Here is a 13,508-nt window from a genome sequence, read left to right as displayed (position 1 = left end):
GGGTCAGTGGGGGAGGGGTCCCTGATACCTGCCCAGGTGTGTCCCCACCCCCAGCACCTGTCCAGGTGTGTCCCCTGACCCTCCCCAGGTGTGTCCCCTCTCCAGGTGTGTCCCCCACTTTGTCACCTCCCCAGGTGTCCCTTCCCATACCCAGGTGTGTCCCCTCCCCCATCCAGGTGTCCCCACATCCACCCAGGTGTGTCCCCCCTTGTCACCTCCCCAGGTTTCCCTTCCCCCACCCAGGTGTGTCACCTCCCCAGGTGTGTCCCCTCACCTGGCCACACCTCAGCAGGTAATGCAGCACCTCCAGGTGCCGTTTGAAATCCACCCCTCCGTCCTCATGCCGTCCTGGGGGCGCTTCCCGGGCTCACCTGTGCAGGTGTGCGGGGGCAGCAGCACGGGCCCGAAGCACAGGGCCAGGTTGTGCGGGCCCATGCGGTTCCAGCGCTGCAGGGCGGCCACCAGGCTCAGGTGGGCCAGGAGCCGCCCCAGGGTGGCCTGGGGACACCGGGGACAGCGCCACCGTCAGCGAGGGTGGCACCTGAGGGAGCGCTCACCTGTGCTCACCTGAGTGAATGCTCACCTGAGTGCTCACCTGTGCTCACCTGAGTGCTCACCTGAGGGAGCCCTCACCTGTGCTCACCTGGGCAGTCCCATTCTCTTTCCCATTCCTTATCCCCAGCCCTATTCCCCATTGTCCCCATCCCCATTCCCACCCCAATCCCAATCCCACATTCCCAATTCCCCCATTCCACAATCCCAATCCCACCCCAATTCCAATCCCATTCTCACAATCCCAACCCCAATCCCATTCACCTTCCCTCCCCATTCCCAATCCCAATCCCATTTCCAGTCCCAATCCCAATCCCAATCCCAATCCAATCCCAATCCCAATCCCAATCCCATTCCCTCCCCATTCCTCCACTCCCAATCCCCTTCCCCAATCCCAATCCCAATCCCACTCCCACCCTCTCTGGGGATTTCAGGCACTCCAGCCCCCATTCCCATCCCATATTCCCAATCCCAATCCATTCCCACCCCATTTCCCCATTCCACAATTCCAATCCCATTCCCACAATCCCATTCCCCAATCCCACTCCCATTCCCCCATTTCCACCCCATTTCCACCCCATTCCCATCCATATTCCCAACCCCACTCCCCAATCCCAATCCCACTCCCATTCCCCCATTTCCACCCCATTCCCACCCCAATCCCAATCCCATTCCCAATCCTAATCCCCAACCCCAATCCCCATTCCCATCCCATATTCCCAATCCCACTCCCCCTCCCACCCTCTCCGGGGGTCTCAGGCACTCCAGCAGGGCTCTGGGGTCTCTTTTTTGGGATTTTTGGGATTTCTGGGCCATGGCCTCGAGCACCGAGCGCTGCAGCCGGGGCGGAACCAGCGGGGACGGCAACTCCCGCAGGAAATCCTTCAGGACCCCTGGAGAAACGGGACCGGGGTCCCATGGGGGTCAGGATCCCAGTTTGGGGTCAGGATCCCAGTTTGGGGTCAGGGATCCAGTTTGGGGACCAGGGATCCCAGTTTGGGGCCAGGGATCCCATTCTGGGGTCAGGATCCCAGTTTGGGGTCAGGGGTCCCAGTTTGGGGTCAGGATCCCAGTTTGGGACCAGGGATCCCAGTTTGGGGTCAGGGGTCCCAGTCTGGGGTCAGGATCCCAGTTTGGGACCAGGGATCCCAGTTTGGGGTCAGGGATCCAGTCTGGGGTCAGGATCCCAGTTTGAGGTCAGGGATCCCAGTTTGGGGTCAGGGATCCCAGTTTGGGGTCAGGATCCCAGTTTGAGGTCAGGGATCCCAGTTTGGGACCAGGGATCCCAGTCTGGGGTCCCAGTTTGGGGTCAGGGATCCCAGTCTGGGGTCAGGGATCCCAGTTTGGGGTCAGGGGTCCCAGTTTGGGGTCAGGGATCCCATTCTGGGGTCAGGGGTCCCAGTTTGGGGTCAGGATCCCAGTTTGGGGTCAGGATCCCAGTTTGGGGTCAGGGATCCCAGTTTGGGACCAGGGGTCCCAGTTTGGGGTCAGGGGTCCCAGTTTGGGGTCAGGATCCCAGTTTGGGGTCAGGGATCCCAGTTTGGGGTCAGGGGTCCCAGTCTGGGGTCAGGGGTCCCAGTTTGGGGTCAGGGGTCCCAGTTTGGGGTCAGAATCCCAGTTTGGGGTCAGGGGTCCCAGTTTGGGGTCAGGGATCCCAGTTTGGGGTCAGGGGTCCCAGTTTGGGGTCAGGATCCCAGTTTGGGGTCAGGGATCCCATTCTGGGGTCAGGATCCCAGTTTGGGGTCAGGGGTCCCAGTTTGGGGTCAGGGATCCCAGTTTGGGGTCAGGGGTCCCAGTTTGGGACCAGGGATCCCAGTCTGGGGTCAGGGGTCCCAGTCTGGGGTCAGGATCCCAGTTTGGGACCAGGGATCCCAGTTTGGGGTCAGGGATCCCAGTCTGGGGTCAGGATCCCAGTTTGAGGTCAGGGATCCCAGTTTGGGGTCAGGGATCCCAGTTTGGGGTCAGGATCCCAGTTTGAGGTCAGGGATCCCAGTTTGGGACCAGGGATCCCAGTCTGGGGTCCCAGTTTGGGGTCAGGGATCCCAGTCTGGGGTCAGGGATCCCAGTTTGGGGTCAGGGGTCCCAGTTTGGGGTCAGGGATCCCATTCTGGGGTCAGGGGTCCCAGTTTGGGGTCAGGATCCCAGTTTGGGGTCAGGATCCCAGTTTGGGGTCAGGGATCCCAGTTTGGGACCAGGGGTCCCAGTTTGGGGTCAGGGGTCCCAGTTTGGGGTCAGGATCCCAGTTTGGGGTCAGGGGTCCCAGTCTGGGGTCAGGGGTCCCAGTTTGGGGTCAGGGGTCCCAGTTTGGGGTCAGAATCCCAGTTTGGGGTCAGGGGTCCCAGTTTGGGGTCAGGATCCCAGTTTGGGGTCAGGGGTCCCAGTCTGGGGTCAGGATCCCAGTTTGGGGTCAGGGGTCCCAGTTTGGGGTCAGGGATCCCAGTTTGGGGTCAGGGGTCCCAGTTTGGGACCAGGGATCCCAGTCTGGGGTCAGGGGTCCCAGTTTGGGGTCAGGATCCCAGTTTGGGACCAGGGATCCCAGTCTGGGGTCCCAGTTTGGGGTCAGGGATCCCAGTCTGGGGTCAGGGGTCCCAGTCTGGGGTCAGGGATCCCAGTCTGGGGTCAGGGATCCCAGTCTGGGGTCAGGATCCCAGTTTGGGGTCAGGGGTCCCATTCTGGGGTCAGGGATCCCAGTTTGGGGTCATGGATCCCAGTTTGGGGTCAGGGGTCCCAGTTTGGGACCAGGGATCCCAGTTTGGGGTCAGGGATCCCAGTTTGGGGTCAGGGATCCCAGTCTGGGGTCAGGGGTCCCAGTTTGGGGTCAGGATCCCAGTTTGGGACCAGGATCCCATTTTTTTATACTGGGATCCCATTTTCGGTATTGGAATCCCCCTTTTCACCCCCAAAATCCCCCCAAAATCCCCCAAAGTGTCCCCAGGGTGTCCCTGGATGCCTCCAGGTGTCCCCGCATGTCCCCAAAGTGTCCCCAGATGCCATCAAGGTATCCCCCAGGTGTTCCCAGGTGTCCCCAGGTGTGCCCAGCTTTCCCCAGGTATCCCCAGCTGTCCCCAGGTGTGCCCAGGTATCCCCTGGTGTCCCCAGGTATCCCCAGGTGTCCCCAGGTGTCCCCAGGTGTCCCCCAGGTGTCCCCAGGTATCCCCAGCTGTCCCCCAGGTGTCCCCAGGTGTCCCCCAGGTGTCCCCAGGTGTGCCCAGCTGTCTCCAGGTGTCCCCAGGTGTCCCCAGGTATCCCCAGGTGTCCCCCAGGTGTCCCCAGGTGTCCCCCAGGTATCCCCAGGTATCCCCAGCTGTCCCCAGGTGTCTCCAGGTGTCCCCAGGTGTCCCCAGGTGTCTCCAGGTGTCCCCAGGTATCCCCAGGTATCCCCAGGTGTCCCCCAGGTGTCCCCCAGGTGTCCCCCAGGTGTTCCCAGGTATCCCCAGGTGTCCCCAGGTGTCCCCCAGGTATTCCCCAGGTATCCCCCAGGTATCCCCCAGGTGTGCCCAGGTGTCCCCAGGTGTCCCCCAGGTGTCCCCAGCTGTCCCCCAGGTGTCCCCAGGTGTCCCCAGGTATCCCCAGCTGTCCCCAGCTGTCCCCAGGTGTGCCCAGGTGTCCCCAGGTGTGCCCTCACCTGTGACCACGTTGATGTCAGGCCACTCACTGGGGCTCAGGCTCACGGCCGCGCTGTCGCTCTCGAACGCCGCCCGCAGCCTCCTCCTGGCCACGGCCGAGCCACAGAGCCGGTACAGGCCCTCCACCTGTGGGCTACTGAACGTCACAACTGGGCTACTGACCACCTGTGGGCTACTGAACGTCACCAATGGGCTACTGACCACCTGTGGGCTACTGAACGTCACCAGTGGGCTACTGAGCACAGCTGGGCTACTGAACGTCACCAATGGGCTACTGACCACAGCTGGGCTACTGAACGTCACCAGTGGGCTACTGACCACAACTGGGCTACTGAACGTCACCAGTGGGCTACTGAGCACAGCTGGGCTACTGAACGTCACAACTGGGCTACTGACCACAGCTGGGCTACTGAACGTCACCAACGGGCTACTGAACGTCACTAACGGGCTACTGACCACAGCTGGGCTACCACGGGTCACTAATGGGCTACTGACCACCTGTGGGCTACTGAACGTCACCAACGGGCTACTGAACGTCACCAGTGGGCTACTGAGCACAGCTGGGCTACTGAACGTCACCAACGGGCTACTGACCACCTGTGGGCTACTGAACGTCACCAATGGGCTACCACGGGCCACTAATGGGCTACTGATGGTCACAGTCCAGCCACCATTGGTCACTCGTGGTCACTGTGGTCACTCATGGTCACTGTGGTCACTCAGGGTCACTCAGTGGTCACTCGGGGTCACTCAGTGGTCACTCGGGGTCACTCAGTGGTCACTCAGTGGTCAGTGGTCACTCAGTGGTCACTCAGTGGTCACTCAGGGTCACTCATTGGTCACTCAGTGGTCACTCATGGTCACTGTGGTCACTGTGATCACTCATGGTCACTGTGGTCAGTGGTCACTCAGTGGTCACTGTGGTCACTCAGTGGTCACTCTGTGGTCACTCAGTGGTCACTGTGGTCACTCTGTGGTCACTCATTGGTCACTCATCGTCACTCAGTGGTCACTCATTGGTCACTCATTGGTCACTCATTGGTCACTCAGTGGCCACTGTGGTCACTCAGGGTCACTCAGTGGTCAGTGGTCACTCAGTGGTCACTCAGTGGTCACTCAGTGGTCACTGGTCACTCAGTGGTCACTCATTGGTCACTCATTGGTCACTCAGTGGTCACTCATTGGTCACTCAGTGGTCACTCAGGGTCACTCAGTGGTCAGTGGTCACTCATGGTCACTCAGTGGTCACTCAGTGGTCACTCAGTGGTCACTCAGGGTCACTCATTGGTCACTCAGTGGTCACTCAGTGGTCAGTGGTCACTCAGTGGTCAGTGGTCAGTGGTCACTCATGGTCACTCAGTGGTCACTCAGTGGTCACTCATGGTCACTGTGGTCACTCATTGGTCACTCAGTGGTCAGTGGTCACTCAGTGGTCAGTGGTCAGTAGTCACTGTGGTCACTCAGTGGTCACTCAGTGGTCACTGTGGTCACTCATTGGTCACTCAGTGGTCAGTGGTCACTCAGTGGTCAGTGGTCAGTAGTCACTGTGGTCACTCAGTGGTCACTCAGTGGTCACTGTGGTCACTCATTGGTCACTCAGTGGTCAGTGGTCACTCAGTGGTCAGTGGTCACTCAGTGGTCACTCATGGTCACTCAGTGGTCACTCAGGGTCACTCAGTGGTCAGTGGTCACTCATTGATCACTCAGTGGTCAGTGGTCAGTGGTCACTCATTGGTCAGTGGTCACTCATGGTCACTCAGTGGTCACTCAGGGTCACTCAGTGGTCAGTGGTCACTCAGTGGTCAGTGGTCACTCAGTGGTCACTGTGGTCACTCACTGGTCACTCAGTGGTCACTCATTGGTCACTCAGTGGTCACTCAGTGGTCACTCAGTGGTCACTCAGGGTCACTCAGTGGTCAGTGGTCACTCAGTGGTCACTCAGTGGTCACTCATGGTCACTCATTGGTCACTCATGGTCACTCAGTGGTCAGTGGTCACTCAGTGGTCACTCAGTGGTCACTGTGGTCACTCATTGGTCACTCGTGGTCACTGTGGTCACTCAGTGGTCACTCAGGGTCACTCATTGGTCAGTGGTCACTCATGGTCACTCACCCTCAGCCCACGCCGCTCGATCTCCCCCACACATTTGTCCACGATCAGCGGGGCCCGCCCGGGCCGCCCCTCCCGCTCCAGCAGCGCCCCCAGATCCGCCCCGAACACGCGGGGACCGACCGGGACCGGAACCGGAACCGGAACCGGAACCGGAACCCGAACCGGAACCAGGGCCAGCACAGAGAACAGAACACCCCGGGGACGGAGCCGCAGGGCCAGGGACTGCCTGGGGCCACCTGGGACAGACAGACGGACAGAGGGACATCAGGGACAGACACCAGGGACAGAGGACAGACAGACAGACATCAGGGGGACAGAGGGACACCAGGGACAGACAGACAAATCAGGGACAGACAGACGGACACCAGGGACTGCCTGGGGCCACCTGCGACAGACGGACAGACAGACAGAGGGACATCAGCGACAGACACCAGGGACAGACGGACAGACAGACTGCCATGGGGACAGACAGACACCAGGGACTGCCTGGGGCCACCTGCGACGGACGGACAGACGGACACCTGGGACAGACGGACACCAGGGACAGACAGCCAGCTATGGGGACAGACAGACAGACGGACACCAGGGACAGACGGACACCAAGGACAGACAGACAGACAATCAGGGACAGCCATGGGGACAGAAGGACACCCGGACACCAAAGGGCGGGAATCTCCCACCGTGACCCCCCCGAGCCCCCCAAAATCCCTGAAACCCCAAAACACCAAAAAACCCCAAAACCCCCCCAAAAATCCCCCAAAAACCTCAAAAAAAACCCCCCAAAATCTCCAAAACCCTCCCAAAAAAAACCCAAAAATCCCAAAATCCCTTCAGAGATTCTCCCCAGCCCCACAGCTCCGTGTCCCAGCAGGTGAATCCTGGCCCGGGCCGTGCCAGGCCAGCACGGCCGCGCTGATTTGGGATATCCCAAACCCCAAAAAAATCCCCAAAATCCCCCCAAAACCCCCCCAAAAACCCCCAAAAAACCCCCAAAACCCAAGAAAACCCAATAAAAACTCCAAAAAAAACCCCCAAAATCCCTTCAGAGATTCTCCCCAGCCCCACAGCTCCGTGTCCCAGCAGGTGAATCCTGGCCCGGGCCGAGCCAGGCCAGCACGGCCGCGCTGATTTGGGATATCCCAAACCCCAAAACTCCCAAAAAAAACCCAAAAATTCCCCAAAAATTCCCCAAAATACCTTCAAAGACGCTCTCCAGCCGCACAGCTCCGTGTCCCAGCAGGCGGCTCCGGCGGCCCGGGCCGAGCCAGGCCAGCACGGCCACGCTGAGCAGCCCGGCCCGGTCCAGCTCCAGGTTGAAGCTGTGGCCCAAGCGCACGAGTTCGGCCCCTCCCGGCAGCGGCGAGGTCCGGGCTCGGCCCTTCCCGTCCACGTGAAGGACGAAAAAAATTCTCTCCGGCCACGCTGGGGTTAAAGCTCGGAACTGGACATTGAGGAGGCCGGACAGGGAGGAGGAGGAGGAGGAGGAGGAGGAGGAAGGGGGGATTGAGGGGGTCCAGTAAGGGCGGAACGAGCCCAAATCCAAATCGGGACTTCCAGGAGGATTTGTAGGAGATTCGGGAGTTCCGGCACTCCCAGGACCTGCGGAACGGCCGGGACTTCCAGGACCCCTGGATTTCCTGGACTTCCAGGACCTCCAGAACTCCCGAGACCCCCGAGACTTCCAGGAATTCTAGGACCTCCAAGACCCCGGAGAACCCTGAGACTCCCAAGATTTCCAGGACCTCCAGAATCCCCAAGACCCTCGAGACCTCCAGGACCTCCAGAACCCCCGGGACCCCCGAGACTCCCAGGATTTGCAGAACTTCCAGGACCTCCAGAACCCCCAGAACCCCCGAGACCTCCAGGACCTCCAGAACCTTCAGGACCCCCAAGACTTCCAGAACCCCCGGGACCTCTGAGATTTCCAGGACCTCCAGAATCCCCGAGACCCCCAAGATTTCCAGGACCTCCAGAACTTCCAGAACCTCCAGGACCTCCAGAACCCCCAAGACTTCCAGAACCCCCGGGACCTCTGAGATTTCCCGGACCCCTGGGACCTCCAGAACTCCCGGGACCTCCAGAACCCCCAAGACCCCCAAGACTCCCGAGACTTCAGGACCTCCAGAACCTTCAGGACCCCCAAGACCTCCAGAAGCCCCAAGACCCCCGAGAATTCCAGAACCCCCAGGACCCCCAAGACTTCCAGAACCCCCAGGACCTCCAGAATTCCTGTCACCTCCAGAACCTCCAGAACCCCAAGACCCCCGAGACTTCCAGAACCTTCGGGACTTCCAGAACCTCCAGGACCTCCAAGACCTCCAGAACCCCCGGGATCCCCAGAACCCCCGGGACCCCCGAGACTTTCAGGACCTTCGGGACTTCCAGAACCTCCAGAACCCCCAAGACCCCCGAGACTCCCAAGACCTTCGGGACTTCCCGGACCTCCAAAACCCCCAGGACCCCCAAGACCTCCAGAACCTCCAGGACCTCCAGAACCCCCAGAACCCCTGAGACCTCCAGAATCCCTGAGACCCCCAAGACTTCCAGAACATCCAGGACCTCCAGAACCCCCAGGACCCCTGAGACTCCCAGGATTTGCAGAACTTCCGGGACCCCCAGAACCCCCAAGATCCCCGAGACCTCCAGGACCTCCAGAACTTCCAGAACCCCCAGAACCCCTGAGACCTCCAGAACCCCCAGGACCTCCAGGACCCCCGAGACCCCCGAGAATTCCAGAACCTCCAGGACCTCCAGGACCCCCAAGACTTCCAGAACCCCCAGGACCTCCAGAATTCCTGTCACCTCCAGAACCTCCAGAACCCCCGAGACCCCCGAGACTTCCAGAACCTTCGGGACTTCCAGAACCTCCAGGACCTCCAGAACCCCCGGGACCCCCAAGACCCCCGAGACTTCCAGGACCTCCAGAACCTTCAGGACCCCCGAGACCTCCAGAACCCCCAGGACCTCCAGAACCCCCGAGACCCCCGAGACTTCCAGAACCTTCGGGACTTCCAGGACGTCCAGGCCCCCCGGCCGGGCCGGGCAGTTCGGGGCAGTGGCCGTGGCTGCGGTTCCCGGTGCGGGCGGCTCCGGCTCCGGCTCCGGGCAGTGCCCAGGCCACGCTGCTGTCCAGGTGGTACCGGCTGATGACGTTCCGGGATTCCAGATGTTGGCATTCCAGATGTTGGCATTCCAGATGTTGGGTTTGGCCCCGCGGGATTCTCAAGCTCAGTTTCCGTCTCAGCTCCGGGAGTTTTTTCATCTTCAGCGAAAGGCGCCGAACCGGACCCGGGGGGCGAAGTTTGGGGAGGGGGCGGCTCGGGCTGGGGGGTGAGGAGGGGGCTGGAGGTGTCCCTGTGGGGAGGGGGGGACACGGGTCAGGGGGGAGGGGGCGCTGGGAGCACTGGGGGTGGGGCTTGGGGGGGAAACTGGGAATGGTGGGGAAGGAATTAAGGGGAACTGGGAGGGCCGGGAGCAGAACTGGGAATGATGGGGAGGGGGGCTTGGGGGCACTGGGAATGGTGGGGAGGGGTCTGGGGGCAGTGGGAATAGTGGGGAGGGGATTAGAGGGGGAACTGGGGGTACTGGGAGCACTGGGGGTGGGACTGGGGGTACTGGGAATGGTGGGGAGGGGGCTCGGGGGGAATTGGGAGGGCCAGGGGCAGAACTGGGAACACTGGGAATGATGGGGAGGGGGCTCGGGGGAGACTGGGAATGGTGGGGAGGGGATTTTGGGGGAACTGGGGCTACTGGGAATGGTGGGGAGGGGGCTAAGGGGCACTGGGAAGGCCGGGGGCAGCACTGGGAGCACTGGGAATGGTGGGGAGGGGATTCAGGGGGTACTGGGAATGATGGGGAGGGGGCTCTGGGGAAACTGGGAATGATGGGGAGGGGGCTCTGGGGAGACTGGGAATGATGGGGAGGGGGCTCGGGGGGAACTGGGAATGGTGGGGAGGGGATTCAGGGGGTACTGGGAATGGTGGGGAGGGGGCTCGGGGGAGACTGGGAATGATGGGGAGGGGGCTCGGGGGGAACTGGGGATACTGGGAAGGGTGACCCGGACCCAGGACAATGTCCCCTCCCCCCCCCCCTGTCCCCTCCCTCACCCTCCTCTTCCTCCTCCTCCTCCTCCTCCTCCTCCTCCTCCTCCGTTGTCCCCGCATTTCGGGGGGCTCCCCCCCTCTGCTCCTCCTCCTCCTCCTCGGGGATGGGGTTGTACCAGATGTCGCCTCCCTTGTCGCCCTCCCTGGTGGCCCTGGTGGCCCTGGTGGCCCTGGTGGCCCTGGTGGCGCTGGTGGCGCTGGTGTCGTGTGTCCCCTTGGTGGCCAGCAGCCAGCTCCGGCTGCTGCGCTCCAGGCTCTGCAGGTACGAGCCGGGCCCGGGGGGTCTCCCGGGACCCCCCCCCAAATTCGGGGAGCCCCTCCCGGACTCGGCCTCGCTCCCCTCGGGCTCCGCGCCTCGGTTTTGGGGGCGCTCGGAGAGATTTGGGGGAGCCCCGAGGCGATTTTGGGGATCCCCGGAAAGATTTGGGGGAGCCCCGAGGCGATTTTGGGGCTCCTCACGGTGATTTTGGGGTTCCTCGAAGCGATTTTGGGGATCCCCTCCATGATCTTGAGGCTCCTCGTGCTGATTTCGGGGATCCCCGAAGCGATTTTGGGGTTCCTCGTGGTGATTTTGGGGCTCCCCGCAGCATTTTTGGGGCTCCCCTCGATGATTTTGGGGCTCTCCGAGGCGATTTTGGGGTTCTTCGAGATGATTTTGGGGCTCCCCGCGATGATTTTGGGGCTCCCTTTGCCGATTTTGGGGCTCCTCGCTCCGACCGGACCCCCCTGAAACCCCAAAAGGGACCCCAAAAATGAGCGGGGGGGGGGGGGGGAGGGGAGGGGTCATTTTGGGGGGTCCCTGATTTTTGGGGGGTCCCATCCTGAGGGTGGGGGTTCCTTTTTTGGGGGGTGTGGGGGGTCGTTTTTGGGGGAGGGGTCCCATTCCCGAAATTTCCCCATTCCCGAATTTTCCCATTCCCGGGGGTCCCATCCTGGGAATTTCCCTTTTAGGGGAAAATTTGGGGGAAATTTGGGGTCCCATTCCCGAATTCTCCCCCTCCCCACCCCCCATTCCCCAAATTTCCCCTTTTCCCCCTTTTTTTCTCCCCAAATTTCCCCTTTTTTGCCCAAATTTCCCCTTCCTCCCCCCTTTTTTCCCCAAATCTCCCCATTTTCCCCCCAAATCTCCCCTTTTTTCCCAAAATCTCCCTTTTTTCTCCCAATTTTCCCCTTCCCCCCCCTTTTTTCCCCCAAATTTCCCCATTTTTTCCCAAAACCTCCCCTTTTTCCCCCTTTTTCTCCCCAAATTTCCCCTTTTCCCCCCTTTTTTCCCCCCAAACCACCCATTTTTTCCCAAAATCTCCCTTTTTCCCCCCAAATCTCCCCCTTTTTTCCCCCAAAACCTCCCCATTTTTCCCAAAATCTCCCCCTTTTTCCCAAAATCTCCCTTTTTCCCCCAAATTTCCCCTTTTTTTGCCCAAATCTCCCCCTTTTTTCCCCCTTTTTTCCCCCAAATTTCCCCATTTCTCCCCCAAACCTCCCATTTTTTCCCAAAATCTCCCTTTTCCCCCCCAAATTTCCCCTTTTTTTTCCCAAATCTCCCCCATTTCTGCCCAAAACCTCCCCATTTTTTCCCAAAATCTCCCTTTTTTCCCCCAAATTTCCCCATTTTTCCCCCCAAATTTCCCCATTTTCCCCCCAAATTTCCCCATTTTTTCCCAAAATCTCCCCATTTTTTCCCAAAATCTCCCCATTTTTTCCCAAAATCTCCCTTTTTCCCCCCAAATTTCCCGTTACCTGCTCCCTGGGCCTGGCGGCGCGGCCGGAGCCGGGACAGAGCGCGGCGCAGCAGCGGCTCCGCCATCCCCGCCGCGGACTTTGGGGGAATTTTTGGGGAGAAATTCCGGGAAATTTGGGGAAATTTCAATTTTTTTTTTTTTTTTGGGGGGGAATTCAGAGGGAAAGGCCCCGGGGCGGCGGCGGCGCCATCCCGGGACGGCCGCGAATTCCTGGGATAATTCAATTCCTGGGATAATCGAATTCAATTCCTGCCGCGGGCAGCGCTGCCGGGAGCTGTAGTCCGGAACGGGAGGGACAGGCGGCAACATCTGGATCGGGGATCGGGGGTTCCACATCTGGATCGGGGCTGGAGACCCCCGGAATGGAAATTTCCACATCTGGAATGGGGGGATTCACATCTGGATCGGGGTTTGGGACTCCTGGATCGGCGTTAGGAATTCCGGGAGCGGATCCAGCTGTAGTCCGGAACGGGAGGGACAGGCGGCAACATCTGGATCGGGGGCTTCCACATCTGGAAGGGAGGCTTGAACATCTGGATCGGGGCTAGAGACCCCCGGAATGGGAATTTCCACATCTGGAATGGGGGGGGGGGGGGGATTCACATCTGGATCGGGGTTTGGGACTCCTGGATCGGCGTTAGGAATTCCTGGAGCGGATCCAGCCGGAGTCGGGAATGGCGGGGAGGGGCCGGAACATCTGGAAGGGGGGGGGTTCACATCTGGGATGGGGTTACGGAGCCCTGGAATGGGGGAATTCACATCTGGATCGGGGTTTGGGACTCCTGGAAAGGAGGGGGGAGGAATTCCTGGAGTGGATCCAGCCGGAGTCGGGAACCGGATGGACAGGCGGCAACATCTGGATCGGGGAACGGGGGTTCCACATCTGGATCGGGGCTAGAGACCCCCGGAATGGGAAATTTCCACATCTGGAATGGGGGGATTCACATCTGGATCGGGATTTGGGACCTCTGGATCGGCGTTAGGAATTCCTGGAGCGGATCCAGCTGTAGTCCGGAACGGCGCGGACGGGCGGCAACATCTGGATCGGGGGGTTGAACATCTGGATCGGGGCTAGAGACCCCCGGAATGGGAAATTTCCACATCTGGAATGGGGGGATTCACATCTGGATCGGGATTTGGGACTCCTGGAATTGGGGGGAAGGAATTCCTGGAGCGGATCCAACCGGAGTCGGGAATGGCGGGGAGGGGCGGGAACATCTGGATCGGGGGGCTCCACATCTGGATGGGGGGGGGTTCCACATCTGGATCGGGGCTAGAGACCCCCGGAATGGGAAATTTCCACATCTGGAATGGGGGGAATTCACAGCTGGATCGGGGTTTGAGCTCCTGGAATGGGGGGAAGGAATTCCTGGAGC

General features: G+C 60.5%; 1 protein-coding gene across 1 annotated transcript; it reads right to left on the bottom strand.

The window, feature by feature from the left end:
• Window positions 1-285: 285 nt before the first annotated feature.
• On the bottom strand, window positions 286-12,675 carry LOC148220648 (rho GTPase-activating protein SYDE1-like). The gene is made up of 8 exons (XM_088154917.1): window positions 12,131-12,675; window positions 10,397-11,119; window positions 9,291-9,644; window positions 7,488-7,889; window positions 6,291-6,526; window positions 4,178-4,304; window positions 1,294-1,445; window positions 286-498 (listed from the first exon to the last, which is right to left on the bottom strand). Exons 1-8 carry the CDS (start codon window positions 12,195-12,197, stop codon window positions 286-288), a joined length of 2,274 nt encoding a protein of 757 aa, XP_088011043.1. The 5' UTR covers window positions 12,198-12,675.
• Window positions 12,676-13,508: the final 833 nt, after the last annotated feature.

This window comes from Sturnus vulgaris, chromosome 33 (assembly GCF_052056855.1).
Source record: "Sturnus vulgaris isolate bStuVul1 chromosome 33, bStuVul1.hap1, whole genome shotgun sequence".
Classification (NCBI taxonomy): Eukaryota; Metazoa; Chordata; class Aves; order Passeriformes; family Sturnidae; genus Sturnus; species Sturnus vulgaris.
Note: the sequence above shows the minus strand (reverse complement) of the source record. Positions and strands in the feature narration are given on the sequence as shown.